The sequence below is a fragment of the Scomber scombrus genome, chromosome 9 (assembly GCF_963691925.1).
Source record: "Scomber scombrus chromosome 9, fScoSco1.1, whole genome shotgun sequence".
Taxonomy (NCBI): Eukaryota; Metazoa; Chordata; class Actinopteri; order Scombriformes; family Scombridae; genus Scomber; species Scomber scombrus.
In genome coordinates this window covers 29,582,638-29,600,365 of record NC_084978.1, presented here as the reverse complement: position 1 = coordinate 29,600,365, position 17,728 = coordinate 29,582,638, and the positions used below count along the sequence as shown (strand labels likewise).

At 40.2% G+C, this 17,728-nt stretch overlaps 2 protein-coding genes across 5 annotated transcripts in view; one reads left to right on the top strand and one right to left on the bottom strand.

The window, feature by feature from the left end:
* The first annotated feature begins 1,754 nt into the window (after positions 1-1,754).
* On the top strand, positions 1,755-8,095 carry nkx1.2lb (NK1 transcription factor related 2-like,b). Its single transcript, XM_062426054.1, has 3 exons — positions 1,755-2,069; positions 4,218-4,446; positions 7,356-8,095. Exons 1-3 carry the CDS (start codon positions 1,755-1,757, stop codon positions 8,093-8,095), a joined length of 1,284 nt encoding a protein of 427 aa, XP_062282038.1.
* A 2,268-nt stretch (positions 8,096-10,363) lies between these two features.
* The window catches only part of uvssa (UV-stimulated scaffold protein A), a 36,010-nt gene continuing 28,645 nt past the window's right edge, over positions 10,364-17,728 (bottom strand). For all 4 annotated transcript variants that reach the window (XM_062425786.1, XM_062425787.1, XM_062425785.1 and 1 more), the window contains 2 exons: positions 10,908-11,085; positions 10,364-10,814 (listed from right to left, as the gene is read on the bottom strand). In XM_062425786.1, the coding sequence (XP_062281770.1) occupies positions 10,721-10,814; positions 10,908-11,085 (272 nt within the window). In that variant the 3' untranslated portion in view covers positions 10,364-10,720. The remainder of the gene's footprint in view (positions 10,815-10,907; positions 11,086-17,728) is intronic.

The window sequence follows — 17,728 nt, the reverse complement described above, 5'->3', positions numbered from 1 at the left end:
CTTCCACAACAATATAAAAAACTGTGGCGTCAGAGCCTCCATCACTATTCCCCTCTCTCCTCTGTGGCTTAAAATGAGAGTCAACGGAATATTAAGTCCCTAGCATTAGAATAAACACGTCGTGTGTTAAATCAAAATCCAATTCTGTGGTCTATTATTTTCTGGCATAGTAATGACTGCCAAGGATTAGGAATCAATATTTCACTGCAGCGGGGACATTACCGGCTTTATTCAGGCCGTAATTGAGTTTTGAGGAGAGGCCCTGCCCTGGAATCTGCATTAAAGATAAGGGGGGCCTCCTTTCATGTGGATGCACAAATAAAGCTAAAGCCAGGGCGACACATTACACATCAACTACACATCAATTACAGCTCACACCGGTTAACCTTGCAACACACCGGCTAACTCTGCTACACATTAGTCAGGCTGTCATAACACAGGCCTACACCCTAACTGACTGTAAGAACTGTCAGCAGTCTACCTGTACACCACCTGCTGTGTTTAAAGTCTAAATGTTTCACCTGCGAGCCAACAGAGCTGCTAACGCTTCACTTTAGCTTCCACACAAACAAATGAGCATCATTTTCCCTCCAGCGCATTATATAGGTTGAGAGGAGCCAGCGCGCGCTTCCCGCTCTTGCCTCTCTGTTTCTCCTCGTGCTCAGATAGCGGATTGGCCCGGGCTGCTGCTGCTGCTGCTGCGCGCTGCTCCGAGAAACGTAATAGACTATTAGTGGAAGTGGGATTCATTTGTAGCCAATTACAAGCCTTACATGTGAATAAGGAATGCATAAATAATGAGGGAGACGGACACACACACACGCACACACAAACACACGCACGCAGAGACATACAGTGTAGGAGTATATGATAGAGGGTCCTCGAGGGGGGCCGGCTAAAAACCCAAAAAAAGGCGTTGCAAGAGCTGAGAGAAAGGAGATAGAAAGGAGAGAGAGAGAGAGAGAGAGAGGGCTTCACTTAACTAATAGAGGGGGAGAGAGAGAGAGAGAGAGAGAGAGAGAGAGAGAGAGAGAGGGCTTCACTTAACTAATAGAGGGGGAGAGAGAGAGAGAGAGAAGGAGAGAGAGAGAGAGAGAGAGAGAGAGAGAGAGAGAGAGAGAGAGAGAGAGAGAGAGAGAGAGAGAGAGAGAGAGAGAGAGAGAGAGACAGAGAGCGCTAGTTGAACTATTAGAGAGATAGATCCGCGTGCGTCCCGCCCTCAACTCCTGTCAGGCTTGCTAGAGCGCGCGCGCCCACCGGTGACCAGACAGAGCGCGCGAGGCTGGAGGTCGGGACGCCGAGCGCTGTTTATATGTGTGTGTGTGCAGACACGGGATAAAGGCTCCGAAGGCTACAAGACACACACACACACACACACACACACATACACACACGCAGAGACGTTAGAGTGGTGGAGACGCTGTGTGGCTGAGGAGGAGTACGCGGAGGATGAAGGACGAGAGCCGCAGAGAAGAAGACACACAGTTTCAACTTTGACGGGACCGCGTCCGGTAATCCGGTATAGTTAGAGACTGTTACATGGGAAAGTTTACCGGGCTGAGAACATCACCTCACTCTGATGCTGGTGGGACTTTTTAACAGCTGCTGCGCTGTGAACTTGTTATTTTGACATGAATAACACACAGTCCCGTTAAAACGCTTTGATTTTGTTTCTGTCTTTTTTTTCCCGTCGCTCCTGCTTTTTAATCGGGATTTTTAATATATGGGAAAAGGACAGTAGGAATACTAAAGTGATGAACCGGGACAGATCGGTACCGGGGCCCGGAACGGACGGGGTCCAGACCGTGATAAGCCGGGAAAGAGTCGCACCTGGGCCTGTGGTGGACGCGGTTCAGTCCGTCATGAGCCGGGACAGAGCGGTGCCTGCGCCCGGTGGAGACGGGGTCCAGACCGTGGTGGGCCCGGACAGCGCAGACATGCTGGACGGAGCTGCTGCCGGGGAGAAGAGGCTCTTCTCCGGTGCGGTGAACGGAGGCAGAGACGCTCAGGCCGTGGAGAACCACACGGAACCTCCGCCGACCAACCCGGTGTTGGCCCCGCCACAGCAGGTAGATGCCTGGGACCAAACCTCACTCACACCCCTCTGTGTGTGTAGCTGTAGCAGCACAAACCTGAAAGAAACACAAACAAAAAGAGATGAATTGGGATCATTAGACATGACACAACAAGAACATAGCAGGTGCAGAGTAGTATGAGAATAAAACATTTTAGGAGATAATTTGCCTAAAAAGTAGCAGAAATTGAGTGTTAAACAGCGCGCAAATTGAACAAAATAAACCAAAAATGTACAGACTAAAAAATCAACTAAAGCTATGTTTGTTTGTTTTTGTTTTGCTTGTTTTTTAACGTTAATATCAGTTTCGTGTGTTGTCCTGTGAATCGTCCTGTGGCCCCTGTGGAGCCATGTTGTGCCTGTCCGGCCCCAGCAGCCAGACGAGGCCTTCATTAAGATATAGCAGTAAATTTAACAGCCAATTTGCTTGGGTAATGTAATGGGGAAAAAATAATAATAATAAAAAAACTGTACAGATACCACCAATCGTCCCCCCCCCACCCCCCCCCCCCCCCCCAACAAGAGCTCAGAGGAAGACTAGCTGCAAACTTTTCTGACGCTCCAATCAATAACATTGACCGAAAACGCTACATGCGAAATCATTTTATCCTCTCACAGCACATTAAAAACAACGTGTAATACTTACTCTTAGTTATATAATTATCAGCTAAACGAAAGTTCCATTTATTGTTATTAGAATTAAAATGTTAAAATTATTAGGAAATAAAAGAGTAAAAGTAGGCCTTTTTTTCCGTTGTGGAAAATTGCTCATATTCAGTTCTATCCTCTAGAAACTCATTTAATCTCCTATAGATTACAGCAGGTTTATTATAAACTTCTCCGTATCAGACATAAAGGATTATTCCTCGTGATCCCAGCTCTGATCATGCTATTGTGTGATTATTCTTATCATTAGATGTTAATAGGCCCCTGGGTCCCACCCCTGCATGCCCCTTTGGATTATTAAGAGAGAGAATTATAATATTATTAATGTGGGATTATTCATGTCGACATGCTCCAGACTGGCCTCATTAATAAATGAATGATCCTAATCAGGATGTAGTGCAGGGAGGAGGAGGAGGGGGGGGGGGGGGGGGGCTTCACTGAGCCCCTGCACCGCCTTTTATCTGCTCACTGCACTTGCTGCACCTTTTTGGCTCAACATAAATCTTGAGGATATAAATTCACAAGACATATCTACATCATGGTATACACACAGGCTACAGGGTCAAACTGCTCTATGTTATATAAAGCTACAGAGACTTTTATGGAAATGATAAATCCGGGTTTTTATTTAACTCTAAAAAAAAAAGAAAAGAAAATAATGCACATAATTGTTTTAAAGTTATTTCCATCTAATAAGGAAAAAACAATGGTGCAAAAATATAGATGAGTGCCTTTTTATATAGTTGACACTCTCCATTCTCACCAGTGTGCTATAAAAATAAAAAATAACACTGACTCGTTTTCCTTGTGAAACACTATGACCGACACATGTTTGCTACTCACACTGCTGTTTGTCTTTCATTCACTATTTTAACACTGCTTCCATATGTGCAAACTACTGTAATAAGCCTACTGTATTTCACGGGATGCCGGCTATTTACTACACATATTAGACTATTAGACTATTATATTATTAGACTATTAGTAGACTATTTTATAACAGACTATTAATATTTATTAGAGTATTAATAGAGTAGTTGTAGTAATAGTAGTAGTAGTATCATTATTAATAGCCTATTATTATTATTATTATTATTATTATTATTATTATTATTAGCCTACAGTACCAATCATAAGTGTGGAGCCTTTCTAATTGAAGTGAATGAGTGTGTCTAAACTTGTGACTGTCACACACTTTATTTTGTGCTAATATAAATAATTGTGTTGTCAGATATTACAGTTTATAGATAATACGTTGTTATAAATTAATAAGGCAATATAACTCACTCATAATGAATAAAAACCTCAACATTTAAACATTTTAAACATTGAACATGAACATGAGTGTATCTGAGGCTGGTGCTGCACCTCCTCAGAGCCGAGGAGAAGCACGAGCTCCAGGCTGATGGAGCTCGTGACACTGACTGTGTAACGTCATGTAAACGTCAGTGAATGATTGGGGTGTGCTGTTTGGCAGGGCCCGACCGGGCACCGGACCACCTCCTTCTCCGTCCTGGACATCCTGGACCCAAACAAGTTCACGAGCAACCGGCGGCACGGACAGCAGCACGCGAGCCGGGCCGAGCGCGAGCGTGAGCGCGAGCTGGGCTCGTACGGAGCGGAGAACAGGAGAGCGGGAACCGGGGAGCGCGAGCCCAGCCTCGAGCCCAGCAAAGGCTGCTACGGTGCTGATGAATACCAGAGCAGTAAGTCCTATTTTACACGGAATGAACCTTTACACTCACGCTCTTCACTGCTATTTCTCTTCTTTTATTTATTTATTGTATTTCCCTTTATTTACCCGCCACTCACACTCAATTTATTTAAAGTTAACTTAAACATTTTTACTTTTCTTTTCTTAATTTCGATTCATTGAATTTCTGTACATTTTTATAGTTGTATTTTTATTTTCACCTGCTAATTGTGTAGCATTCTATAGCTAAGCCCTTTAAAAAGAGAGAAAGTGCAGTTGTATATCTACACACATTACACTGATAATAAGCTGCTTTACTTCAATGTTTCCATTTTCTTATTCTTTCTTTTCTATGCGTCATTGAAATAATCAGCTGTGACTGTTTTTACTTTATTCTATATATATGACTATAGGCCTGTATGTGTATGTATCTATATGTTTACTGATGTGTGATACACAGAGCGCTGTTGTGTATATTGTGTGACTCTTGGTTAAAGTGTCACACACAAACCTGGAGTGTGTTTAGGATCAAATGATAAGCAGAGTCTTTTATCAGTGTCACATACTCATACACTGATCATCCACATTAAAAAGAAAAAGAAAAAGAAAAAGAAAAAGAAAAAGAAAAAAAAGGAGTCTTAATGATTTGGAGCCGCGTGCTCGTGAACTAAAAAAAGAAAATTAAAAGAAAAAATCCTGATAGAGAAAAAAAACTCTTCACTCTTAATTGAAGCCAAGCTAAAGAAATACATACATTTTTTTAAAAAGCAGGGAAAAGACACAAGGTAATTGGCTGTTGTTCTTGTGTGTGTGTGTGTGTTTGTGTGCGCGCGCGCGTGTGTGCGTGCGTGTCTCCATTAAAACTCATTAGCTCCAATCAGCTCCGTCCTCTCTGTGTGATATGACTCTATAGATATAAACATATCTGCAGCTCTTTCTGTTATCAGTCAGTTTATTTTAATGTTTTCTCTTTTTTTTTCGCTCTACCTCTTATTTTTATATTTTTCTTCTTTTTTTAATGTTTTGAACGTCGGGTATTTATAATACTTTTTTTTACGTACAAAAATTAACGTTTAAATTTTCAACACATTTTAACAAAACAGTCACGTGCATAAAATAAAATAAAAACACCCACTAAGTGAATCGTTGAAGTGTTTTGATCCAATAAAAAACGGAAGCAGAGAATATTTAGAAAAATCAAAACCAAATATTTATTTTCATCTGCTGATTTTTCCCCAAATAAAAAATATTTTTTACTGAGCTCGTGGCGGGAGATTATGTTAATGACCCTGAAAAGCTCTCATTAAACACACTGAGATTAATGTCAGTTTAAATGTAGTTTTCAGTGGATCCATTAGTGAAGAACAGCCTCATAAATGCATTTCTCTTATATCATCTGAATATATCAACTTTTTGAAGTAGCTGAATGTGATTATTTCTGTATATATATATGTAGATATATTTCTGGACAGCTTCTGTTTAAAATGATGGAACTATATTATTAATGTTGGAATTAAATAACGTGAGACAGAGAAACTGTAAGACTCTAAAGAGTAAAGTCCCTCTATTAGAGATTTTGTGTGTGTGTGTGTGTGTGTGTGTGTGTGTGTGTGTGTGTGTGTGTGTGTGTGTGTGTGTGTGTGTGTGTGTGTGTGTGTGTGTGTGTGTGTGTGTGTATTTCTAGGAGTCTATCAGAGGCTCATATAAAATTCAGACTTCGATTCAAACAATGTAGATAAATATTATTTGACATGTCAAACATCAGGCCTGTAACTTCAAATAGAAAAAAAATCACTTGTTAAAATGTGCAGTCAACCTGTAAAGTAATAACTGGTCATTAAATAAATGTGGTTTCAGTATTTTTTTTAAATTTAGATTTTCAGCTAAAAATAAATGTGTTGTTTTCTTTTTTTCCCTTCCTATAAAACTGCAGTTTTCTTTTCTTTTACTGTTGAATTTGGTTTCTGGAACACATCATTAAAAGTCAACTCATTCATGAGGAAATGGCTTTAATATACTTTCTAAAATGCTGATCTCACTGTATACTGAAACTTTTATATTTTCATTCTTTATTCCAACTTTAGGATCATTCTTTTTGTTAATAACGTGAGCACTGAGAAGGCCCCTGAGGGCCCAGGTTCACTGTGTGATGATCTGATTAAATGAAAATGTTTTGGTTAGATAAACACAGAATGAAATGAAATAATAAACATGTTAAGATGCTTCTAGATTTTTCATGTAGACCTGTGTCAAAATCTAGCTTTAATATTTTAATATTATATTTAGTAAATGTTTTGAGTAAAAATATCACTAAATAAATGACACACTGCAGCAGAGGAAGACAGATCTCATGCTGCTACTTAAACACAATAGTATATGTTACATTATGAACATAAGAATGGGGGGAACCTGGCTTCAATTGGGGCCCACCGCTTATTTTCACTCCAGGGGCCCCCTGGTGTGTTAGTGCGGCCCTGCTAACTGAACGGAACAGTCTTTAAATGTCTGATAACAGCACAGTGATTAATTATGGACTTTTCAAAATAGTATTTTTTTTAATACTTTATGTTGCCTTGTTAAAATAATTTTCAGTGTATCAATTATGTATACATACATATTAAGTGTACAGTAATGATCAAACACATTCACAGCAGGATCAGTATGCTGTGAATGTGCTGAGTTCATCATCATCTTCAGGCTCTGTCTTATGGACCCTATGCAAAAATCTATAGATTCAATACATTTGTATGTATGTGTGTGTGTGTGTGTGTGTGTGTGTGTGTGTGTGTGTGTGTGTGTGTGTGTGTGTGTGTGTGTGTGTGTGTGTGTGTGTGTGTGTGTGTGTGTGTGTGTGTCAGAGATGGTCTTGAATGAATGTACATAATTACAGCTGGTAAAATGTTGTGTGTTGTGTGTTTACAGAGGAAGGATTTGTGTACAGAAGTCCAGATGAGGATGACTACCACAGATCTGGGACCCCAGACTCAGAGGCTGCAGATGAGCCCTACAGCAGTGAGGAGAGCAGCTCGGCTCTGCCCGGTAACGGAGACAGAGGTCTGAGCCAGCACGGCCACCAGGACCTCAACGCAGACACCAAAAGCCCCGGAGGAAGCTCCTCAGGCCAGATCAGCAACTCCCAGAGCAACGGGGGCCAGGGCTCCCAGGGCAAGCCTAAGAGGAAGCGCTCTGGCTCAGACGCCAAGTCGGGGAAGCCCCGCAGAGCCCGGACTGCCTTCACCTACGAGCAGCTGGTGGCACTGGAGAACAAGTTCAAGTCCACGCGCTACCTGTCAGTGTGCGAGCGGCTCAACCTGGCGCTGTCCCTCTCCCTCACTGAGACACAGGTCAAGATCTGGTTCCAGAACCGCCGGACCAAGTGGAAGAAACAGAACCCCGGCGCAGACACCTCCGCCCCCACCGGAGGAGGGGGAGCAGGGGGAGGCGGGGGAATGGGGGGGGGCATGGGGGGCCTCAGCCCTCTCAGCCCGTCCCCTCCCGTCAGCGGGCACCTGGCCATGCACGCTGGCTACGCGGGCCACCATCACCCCTCCGCCGGCAGCCTGGTCCAGCTGCCTTTCCTCACCGCCAGCCACGTCCTGTCCCCCTTCATGCTGGGGACGCAGAGCTACGCTGCGCCCGCCTTCTACAACACACACCTGTAGACACACACACACACACACACACACGCACTCACACACTGTGAGCGCAGAGAGGATGACATGCTGAGTGTATGAATGAACTGCAGGACAGCAGACAGACTGTCAGCTCAGCTCCTCTTTTTACTACCAACATTTGAAGGCTTTAATTTCAACGGATTATTTTGATAGAATGTGAATATCTACCAGAAACTGTACATAAATCTACCTTCTAGCTCCATATTCTGAATGCTGTTTTAAAACTAAGTAATAGACTAATAGTTGATTTCTTTGTTTTTCCAACAAAAAAAAAGAAGAAAAAAGTCTGTATGAATATTGAATGTTTATTTATGACTTTAAGGAATGGCTTGATCTATTGTAAGTACCTGTAACTCCAGCTGTGATCGTTTTCATTTGGATTGTTTCTGTTATTTATTGAATTTGTTGACAGTTTCCATGAAATCCTCGGATGTACTGAATCCTCAGCTCACATGGTATCGTCTTTGATATTAAAATGATGACAATGAAACACGAGAACGAGCAGCTCAGTGAGTTTTGTTGTCATGGTAACGATCTGTTAGCGTCTCCTCACATTGTGCACATTTATCTGACAGCGAATGGTTACTGTTTACTATTAAGCTCAAGATTTGACCTCAAAATATTATATAACCTGACATGTTTACTCAATCTCAGCCTTTTTAGCTTGTGGCCTGGTAGGAAAATAAGGGTGCAGTTAGGGTCTCGTCACTTTTCAGTCTGAGTTGTTAGGAATTCAACCAAAGAGACATTTCTCCTCTAAACTTCTCACATAATATCTGTCTCAAATAACTGTCAGACGCTCAAAAAGGTCAAATGATCAAATAATTCACAAAAAAAATGAGAGAAAAATCCAGAAAATGAAAACACAAATCATGTCACGACCGCCAAAATTGATGTGGTGACCCCTTGGAGGGACCAGAACCTATGTTGGGAACCCTAAACTGTATATAAAGTAGCTCCACCTCCAGCAGCTACAACAGTACTGATCATCTAATAATGTCTTATTTCATATATAATAGTCACTGGGGACATTTTAAAGCCTAACAAGTACTTATATTCCAATACTTACGGTAATTTTCATTGATAATATTAAACTTTGACATACATTTGAATGCTGAACTTTTACATGTAATGGGGTATTTTTTAACATTAACAGTTGTGGGTTCATGATGCTCATGAATGAATACACCTATATAATGTTACAGCTGTTTATGATCCCAAATATTAGACCTACACTTAAACAGTGGGCCTGTTATCACCACCCTCAGTCAGTCTACTGGTGTTTCCCAAATGCAGGACATTGTAACCTGTTGTACTGTAGACTGCTGCTTACTTTTTATTCCCAGATCCATCCTCATCCAGCAGTGTCTCGTCCATCTCAGCTAACACACTTTGTTTGGGTGTTTGAGTTTCACTGAAATAAACAAACAAGCAAACAACAATCAACGCAACTGTGAGTTCACAATTTCAGTATATTTTCGAATGTGCACATTGCCGCCCCTTGTGGTCACTGGAGGAATAGCATCCATCATAATCATGGTGCTCACATGTAGGAGCAGTGGAGGTTTCCCTCCTCTGTCCACAGGGGGCAGTAATGAGCTCAGCACAGCCTGATGCACCAGAATGAGGCTGAGAAGACCTCGCACTCAAAAACTAACATGAAGCAACACAAAGGTGAGATTTATGTTTTATCACAAGTGTTTTAAAACAGTATTTTTTGTATTTTATAAGATATAATACTAATTATAACTTTAAATTACCTGCTTCTGCTGAGCTTCTTTATGGAGACCTGAGACTGTCCCCACATAAAGGACAGCACCAGCAGGGAGGAACTACTAAAAAAAGGTTATAGGTTGCATTATGGGAAATGTAGGATCCAGAGGTTTTGGAGGTTAACACATATATGACAGACTAAAAATCAGGATATCTCCTGCTTTTTATTTTGAAATGTCTTTCTAAACTGTGTATTTTGTGAACTTTACTTAACTGCAACATTAAATTAGTGGATTGGCCCTTTAAATAGAGATGCTGTTGCATTCATTCATTTAGTTCTTTGTGTCCTGAGTCTTCTCTCGCTACTCTAATAATCTGATGCGAGGAAACAACAATACAAAGCACAACTGTTACAATATCATTCTCAATTACTCCTTAAACTGCTTCATTTCAAACCTTCTCACAGTCTATATATGAAAAACACACAAAGACAGACTGAAGAGAGTCATTAACATTTTACTTCTGGTACAAATTAGTGAGACATTTAAAATCCAAATATAAGACATAAAAAAAACATCCAGTAGTACAGTAGAAATTCAGTCAGTTATACAAAAATTCAAAATGTTGAGTGGATTTGGCAGATTGAACGGCGATATTAAACACAAGTGATATTGTATTTGAATTTTCTGATACTTTATTATTCAACAAGAGCATCCCTGAAGCTGAACTCACTGATATTTCTATTTGATCCTTAATGCTTCTTCATGAAAGCTTATCAGACACATGTGTGAGGTGTTTAAACATACTTCAAATCTTCTCATCAGTCACGTTTCACAAACAATAAATTAAAAAAGCTTTTTCTTTCTTCGGTACTTGGTGCGGGCTCACTTCAGCTGCAGCTCAGTTGAGGGCGTAGTTGAACTGGTTGGAGAACTTTTCGTGTTTTCTGCGGTCCGATTTGCTCATGGCATCTGCTACTCTGCGCATGGAGCCCCTGCAGGGAGGAAGAGAGCGGAAACACAAAGAAAAATGTTAAAATCTTAACCAAGCTTCTGGAGTCTTGTGTGATGAGCAGGAAGTGACGTACTTGTTGAAGACTTTCTTCTCCAGTCTGGAGCGGGCCGTGTTGGCGTTCTGCTTCAGATCGCTCAGGTTGGGGTATTTCTTCTTCTTCTTCCCTTTCTTTTTTTTACCCAGGCTTTCAGAACCCAGGTCTGCTCCTGTTGCCAGCTCGATGTCTCGCATCATCTCTGCGTCCCATAAGTCTGAAAACGAAAAAAACAAGTGAGGTAAGAGGAGAATCTTTTCCAGGCTGGTGGGGAAAAGACTATAGGCTCCATGGTGCTCATGTTCTATCTGAGTTACTACCTACCTTTGTTTTTAATGGAGCACACAGCATGTTCTAAGCAGCTGTGGCACATAAATTAGAACCACCTTTAATGCTGCACAGTTTGACCCAGATTAGATTTTTTTTTTTTTCAAGTTTGGGGTTAATTCATGATTTGACTCGATTTTGGTCTCTGTACAAAATGTGTGATTGAATCATCATACTTATTTAGATACTGAATGATGAATCATTTGTACAATTGAAAACATGTGTGGTGTGGTTTTAGTTGAATTATTATTTTTTAATTATAACTCAAAGTCTTTATTCAGACTTTAAATTGATCAAATCCAGCTTTACAACTCACATTGTGGCAAAAAATCCAAATAACTATTTTAGTGTCATGTCAGTTTTTATGTGTATATAATGTTTATTTTGTTATATTATATTATTTTGATATGTGAAAATGTGACCAAGTGATGTCACCTTTAATAATCTTCTGGTAGGAGGTATACTTACTTGGGGTCAATTTTATTTTGATTCAAAATTAACAAAGAGCTGCATCACTTTATATGAATACAGCAGCTGACTGTCAGTGTCAGACCATCCATCATAGTAGAACATGAGCATCCAGTTTAATAATCACAACCTGTTGACTTTGGACTACATTATAAAGAACTGCAATCAGTTGATTCATCAGTTAGTTGTCAATTATTAAATGAATGACGACTTGTCTGATTCCAGCTTCTCAAAAGTGAATATTTCTTTAGTTCTCTATGACAGGAAACCTAAGATCTTTGATTATGGACAAAAACAAGACATTTAAGGAGATCATCTTGGACTTAGGCCAACATATTTCACCATTTTCTGACATTTTATGGAGCAAACAACTAATCGAATTATTGATCATGAAAATAACGGTTAGCATGTATGTTATTTTTTTTAAACTATTTAAACACTTTGGACATTATGCAAAAACAAAAATGTGTATTAACTGCATTCATTCAATATATTTCCTCTTTCAGACTCTACTGAATCTACTCAAAAAGTCCCAACTTGTCTAAAAAAAAAAAAAAAAAAAAGTCAGTCATGCTTCTTTCTGCTGTAATCTGTCAGCTGATGGAGTTTCTATGTAATGAAGTGAAGGAGCTCCTTTCTCTCACTGCCACAAATCTGGATTGAAACTTGAACAAAAAAGTCATTTTAATGCGGGCGCGTAGTGAAGTAATTACAGCTGATAACGCAAATGAGCTCATAATGCACAGTTTTACACACCGTGAGTAGTAAACAGTGTGTAGTACAGGCTCATTTGGATCCAATTCCGGTGTTAATGAAAAGTGTAATGTCATAATTCTGCGGTGATAAAGTAAAAGCGGCTGTAATGCAGAGTAATGACGGTCTAAACGAAGAGACATTTCTAGTTAATGACGTACTGCGGTCGAATTAGAGATAAACCTGCAGTAATGCAAAGTAATTACACTGTGATTGTGATGGGATTGAAGCCGGGCCTCTCCACTCTGTCAAAACACTGACCCCGGCTCTCCCTCTCTATGCGTGTGTGTGTGTGTGTCTCTATTAATCAGCCCGTCTGACCCTGGGTCTGACTAGACCTTCAACTATCCCTCATTACACACACATGCACACACACACACACGCATGCACAGAAGAGCGGTAATTGAAAAGCAGCTGGTGTATTTAGGAGAATCATTACTGCTAAAAGAGGAGCAGCTGCATTTACATTGTGTGTTTATGTGTGTTTGTGTGTGTGTGTGTGTGTGTGTGTGTGCGTAGGTGTGTTGGAGGTGTGTGTCCTCCGTTACTTTTTGTTGTTGTGATCTTAGAGGACTTTAAGATAAAAGACAGAAACAAAGGAAGAGTGAGTAGAAGAAAAAGAAAAAAGGGAGAAAGGGAAAACGGGAAAAGAAAACAGAAATGAGAGAAAGATGAGAGAAAAGCCGGGTTAGTCTTCTGAATTTAATCAGTGTTGCAGCAGGGCTCTTTTCTCCGTCAACACCTCTTAGCCCGTCCAGCTGGGGTCTGTGTGTGTGTGTGTGTGTGTGTGTGTGTGTGTGTGTGTGTGTGTGAGGGCAGGGGGCAGGCCACACACACACACATCTACTAAGGCATCTGGGGTCTTTGGTTTGTTCAGACGTCTCTCAGCTACGCGCCACTAAGCACAGGGACTGTGTGTGTGTGTGTGTGTGTGTGTGTGAGAAAGAATGAATCTATATAGTAGCACAGTGTCATAGCATCAGTTCCTCCTATCCCAGTCTGTCAGTCAGCTGCATGGACTGTGATGGTTGGTAGGGCTGTGTGTGTGTGTGTGTGTGTGTGTGTGTGTGTGTGTGTGTGTGTGTGTGTGTGTGTGTATGTGTGTGTGTGTGTGTGTAGAGAATACTAAACAACAAAGAAGCAGAAATCTGGATTAAAATAAAACATCTTGCTTGAACAGCCAATGAAAATGTCAAAATAAATGTAGTGACATGTCATGTGATGAAAAGTCAAAACCAAAACCACCAAAGTTCTTACTATTCATCCACTGAAGAATAGAAATGTATGAACCAACCAATAATCAGACATGTCCATAAAGAGTAGGGATGGTAATTGATCAGATTTTATTGATACTAATGCCGTTATGGATTCTGCTTATTGGTCCGATTCTTCATCTGTTCCGTTATCATTCCTAATCAATAGAGGAAAAGTCACAGGATCACCAGAGTCATTAGAATACATCTTCTGGTGACCATGAATGTCTGAACCAAATTTGGTGTCAATCCATCAAGTAGATGTTGAGATACATCACAGGTTTGGCCTGTTGGTGGCGCTAGATATCACCACAGTGGTTAGAATGTGTGTAGAAACAGTAAATATCTGATGTAAATGTAATTAGACCGACTTATGTTACAATAACGTGATGATCAGCATCATCATGTCTATATATGGACTTATCATATGATACATGGACATAACCCTGATCTTCAATTGACAATAATATCGTTTATCGCGATTATTTCTGAGACGATATATCGTCCAACAAAAGTAGTTATCGTGGCAGGTCTATATTTTTATAGCAATCCATGAATTAAAACAACGCTAATAAAACCTGTATACATGTTAGGAGAAATGAAGGTGTGATGAATGGCTCAGCTCTGTTAATGGAGTCATGTTTCCTCCAGTTAACAGCTCGATAGCAGTAAGAGAACCTGACAGCTGCGGTTTTGCTTTCATTGACTTGTTATCAAAATATTCATTTATAAGTTGTTCACAGCAGAAATTTGGAATTGTCTTAGTGGTAAAAGCACAGATGTTGGCTCTGTTCTAGTCAAGTGTCCCCATAAAACCTGACAGTGTGACCCAACATGTACACCACCAGAATCCTGAATCTGAAGCAACTAAATGGAATTCAGCCATCGTTCATTTGATTATTTACACCTGTAGCTTGTACAGAGTCTCCGACTAATATGTGGAGTTTTAAGGCAATTGCTAATATTGTCACCACTTTTTAAGGATACTTTTCCCTTTTCTTCGACTCTGTGAGGGTAACGTCTCTCACAGACAGCCGTGTGCTTCCTGTGATGACTGACACCACCTGCTACTTGTCATCTGTCAGTGAGGAGCTTCACGAGCTTCATCAGTAAGTTGATGGTATCCCTCGCTGCACTACTACATCCTGTAGCTTAATTTGAGCAATGACATTATCCCTCACTGGCTTCCCACCATACCTCCCACCATACCTCCCACTAAGGCTGAACGATTTATCGTTTTCTGATCGAAATTGCGATTTCAGACAACGCGATCATGTGATTGCCAAAGCTGCGGTTTTTGCAGCGCTCCTGACTGACCCAGGATCTGTTGTGTCAACTATTTTAAACATGCCGTCTCCCTACCATCCTGCCAAGCTCACCAATCAGAGGCGGCATGCTACTCGTGGACAGGTCACGCTAACCAATCAGTATTAACCTGCTCCTTAATTGTAATTATTCAGAAATGGCTTCAACTGGACCAGAAGCGGAGTTAGGGGATTTAATCCCCAAGAAGGCTGCAGACGTGCACCAGAAACAGGTACTGTGCAAAACCTGTCGCGCTAAAGTTGCAACATCCAGCGGAAACTCAACCATGACATGGTTTCTGTTAACACGGTCACCAAAGACAGATTTAAAAACCTCCTCTGCACGCTGGACAGAAGATAGATGATTCCCTCCCTCACCTACTTCAACCAGGTTGCCATCCCACAGCTGTATGCGGAGTATAAAGAAAAAGTGGTAACAGAGTTGAAAAATGTGGAGCACTTCACCCTGACTTGTGGTGTCAGCCTTAGTTAAAAAAGATATTTGCTATTTTTCAGGAAAAATGCTCTATTGTTTACAGAATAGACTATATTTGGGTGCTGCTGAGCCATAAATGAGTTTTATTTTATTACCATTACTTTTCAATTTCACTTAAAGATAGTCCAGGTTTCTTAATATAGGATTGAATAAAGAACTTTAACTGCTGCTATAGATGTTGATAAGCTAGCTCTCTTGAGACTGTTGGGCAAGATCCTTTTTTCCTTTATTGGAAGTGTTGAATTTTGTTTTTCTTATTACTTATTTAACTTTGTTGTTTTTTTTGTATTTTATTTAACTTTTTTTTTTTTTTAACTTAACACAATTAAGGATTTTTCTGCACTACTTTTTTAAGTGAAGACAGTCAAAGATGGCTCTTTTAGTTCTTTATGTGTAATAACTGCCGTTGGTCAAGGACTTTAAAGAATGTACATGCATGTTTCTTAATAAATAAATACAATTTTTAACTTTAGTTTTCATCCTTGCATTAGAGTAATAGCATTTAATGTTTAAATGTTACTGTACATTGTGAATATTGCACTGAAGCTTGATTTGAAGGAAATCGTGAATCAAATCCAAATCGAAATCGCAATATCTGCCAGAAAAATCGCAATTAGATCTTTTCCTAAAATCGTTCAGTCCTACCTCCCACTGCTGACTGTATGCACACACTGGACTTCATCAGCTCACTGTTACAATGTAAACTGATGATATCAAAGTCATGATGGTTCTATAAGGCTGCTTTTACTGTTTAACCAGTTAAACTTTACTGACATTACAACAGGAATTTGCCTTGGTGAGGTCATAGTGTTACAGGACAGAGAAGGCAACATTCAATAGAGTCATTTTTTTAATTCAATTGAGTTAACTGAACACGCCTGCCCCTACCCCTCCCCTTCCAAGCATGTAGGAGAATCTACATTGGCCAGGAAACTTGCTAAAAATCTATAAAAGGCCCTCTCTCAGTGTCAGTGTTTAGTTTGTCTGTTCTGGGCTTCTGTAGAAACATGGTGGTGTTACATAACAGCCTCTTTAGAAAAGGACCCGCTCCCTATGTAGATATAAAGGCTCATTCTAAGGTAACGAACACACAACAGTTTCTTATTTTCAGGTTATTATACATTAATTAAAACTACTTATAAATATTATAAACCATTACTGCCAAGTCTGTTCCACTAGATGCCACTAAATTCTACACACTGCACCTTTAAATATGGTTTAAATGAAGTCAAGTAGTTAGTTACATTTGTACATTCATCTGTTACTACGTACATTTATTTGTGCTTTAAAATGATCAATGGATATTGCGAGCTAGAAAAAACCCTGTCTTGGACCAGACACCAATCAAATGCATCGCATCAAAAACGGACCAATCAGATCATTCCGAAATATTTTTTACTTGATTCATTTTTTATACTTTTACTTGAGTACAATTTCAATAAAGTAAGAGTACTTCTACGGTACTCGAGTAGGATATTTAAGTACTCTCACACTCTCGCATCCTCTGAAGCATAACAACTTCACACCTAGATCTTTTCCCAAAAATACATTACAATAAATTCTAATAATTAATAAATAAATTAGATAACATACAAAAAAAAAGCAGAAATAAAGTAGACTATCACTCATCAGGGCATTTCTCATCTGATTTTCTCATCTCTGCTTTTATTGGTCAGCTTTTTCGCTACGGTCAAAACATGACTTGTATGTTTTATGTCAAATACAGCCGACCATAAACGTGAGGGAGATGAAGATGAAGGCTCTATTGATGTTGGCTGATATCCTATTGGTCAATATCCAATATCCAATACAGGTCAATAAAAGTCATTGATACCTGATCATTGTAGAACTAGATTTCACTGCAACATGATTAAAAAAAAAGATGAGCGTCAGCTGACATGTTGAAGAAGTTAGGAGTTGTAATCGGGATGCAGGTGTGATGAGGTGTTTGTGCGTGTGTGTGTGTACCCATGACCACAACAACACACACACACTCAATAAACACTATCAAGTTTCCAAATAACAACAGCCACATTAGCTTCATGTCTGTCACTATGGAAACTGGTCTCAGCTGACCTTTACAATGTCCCTCACTGGCTGTTTAACCTCACTGTATGCTTGTGTATGTCTGTGTGTGTGTGTGTGTGTGTGTGTGTGTGTGTGTGTGTGTGTGTGTGTGTGTGTATGTGTGTGTGTGTGTGTGTGACTGAAGAGGTAGAGGGAGCTGAGGCCAATGGTCCATCAACTCATTCAGGCCAC

Coding starts and splice junctions, on each gene's coding strand:
- nkx1.2lb (XM_062426054.1), top strand. CDS start 1,755: ATGAACCGGGACAGATCGGTACCGGGGCCCGGAACGGACGGGGTCCAG. Junction 2,070..4,217: donor TGTTGGCCCCGCCACAGCAG/GTAGATGCCTGG, acceptor GCTGTTTGGCAG/GGCCCGACCGGGCACCGGAC. Junction 4,447..7,355: donor TGCTGATGAATACCAGAGCA/GTAAGTCCTATT, acceptor GTGTGTTTACAG/AGGAAGGATTTGTGTACAGA.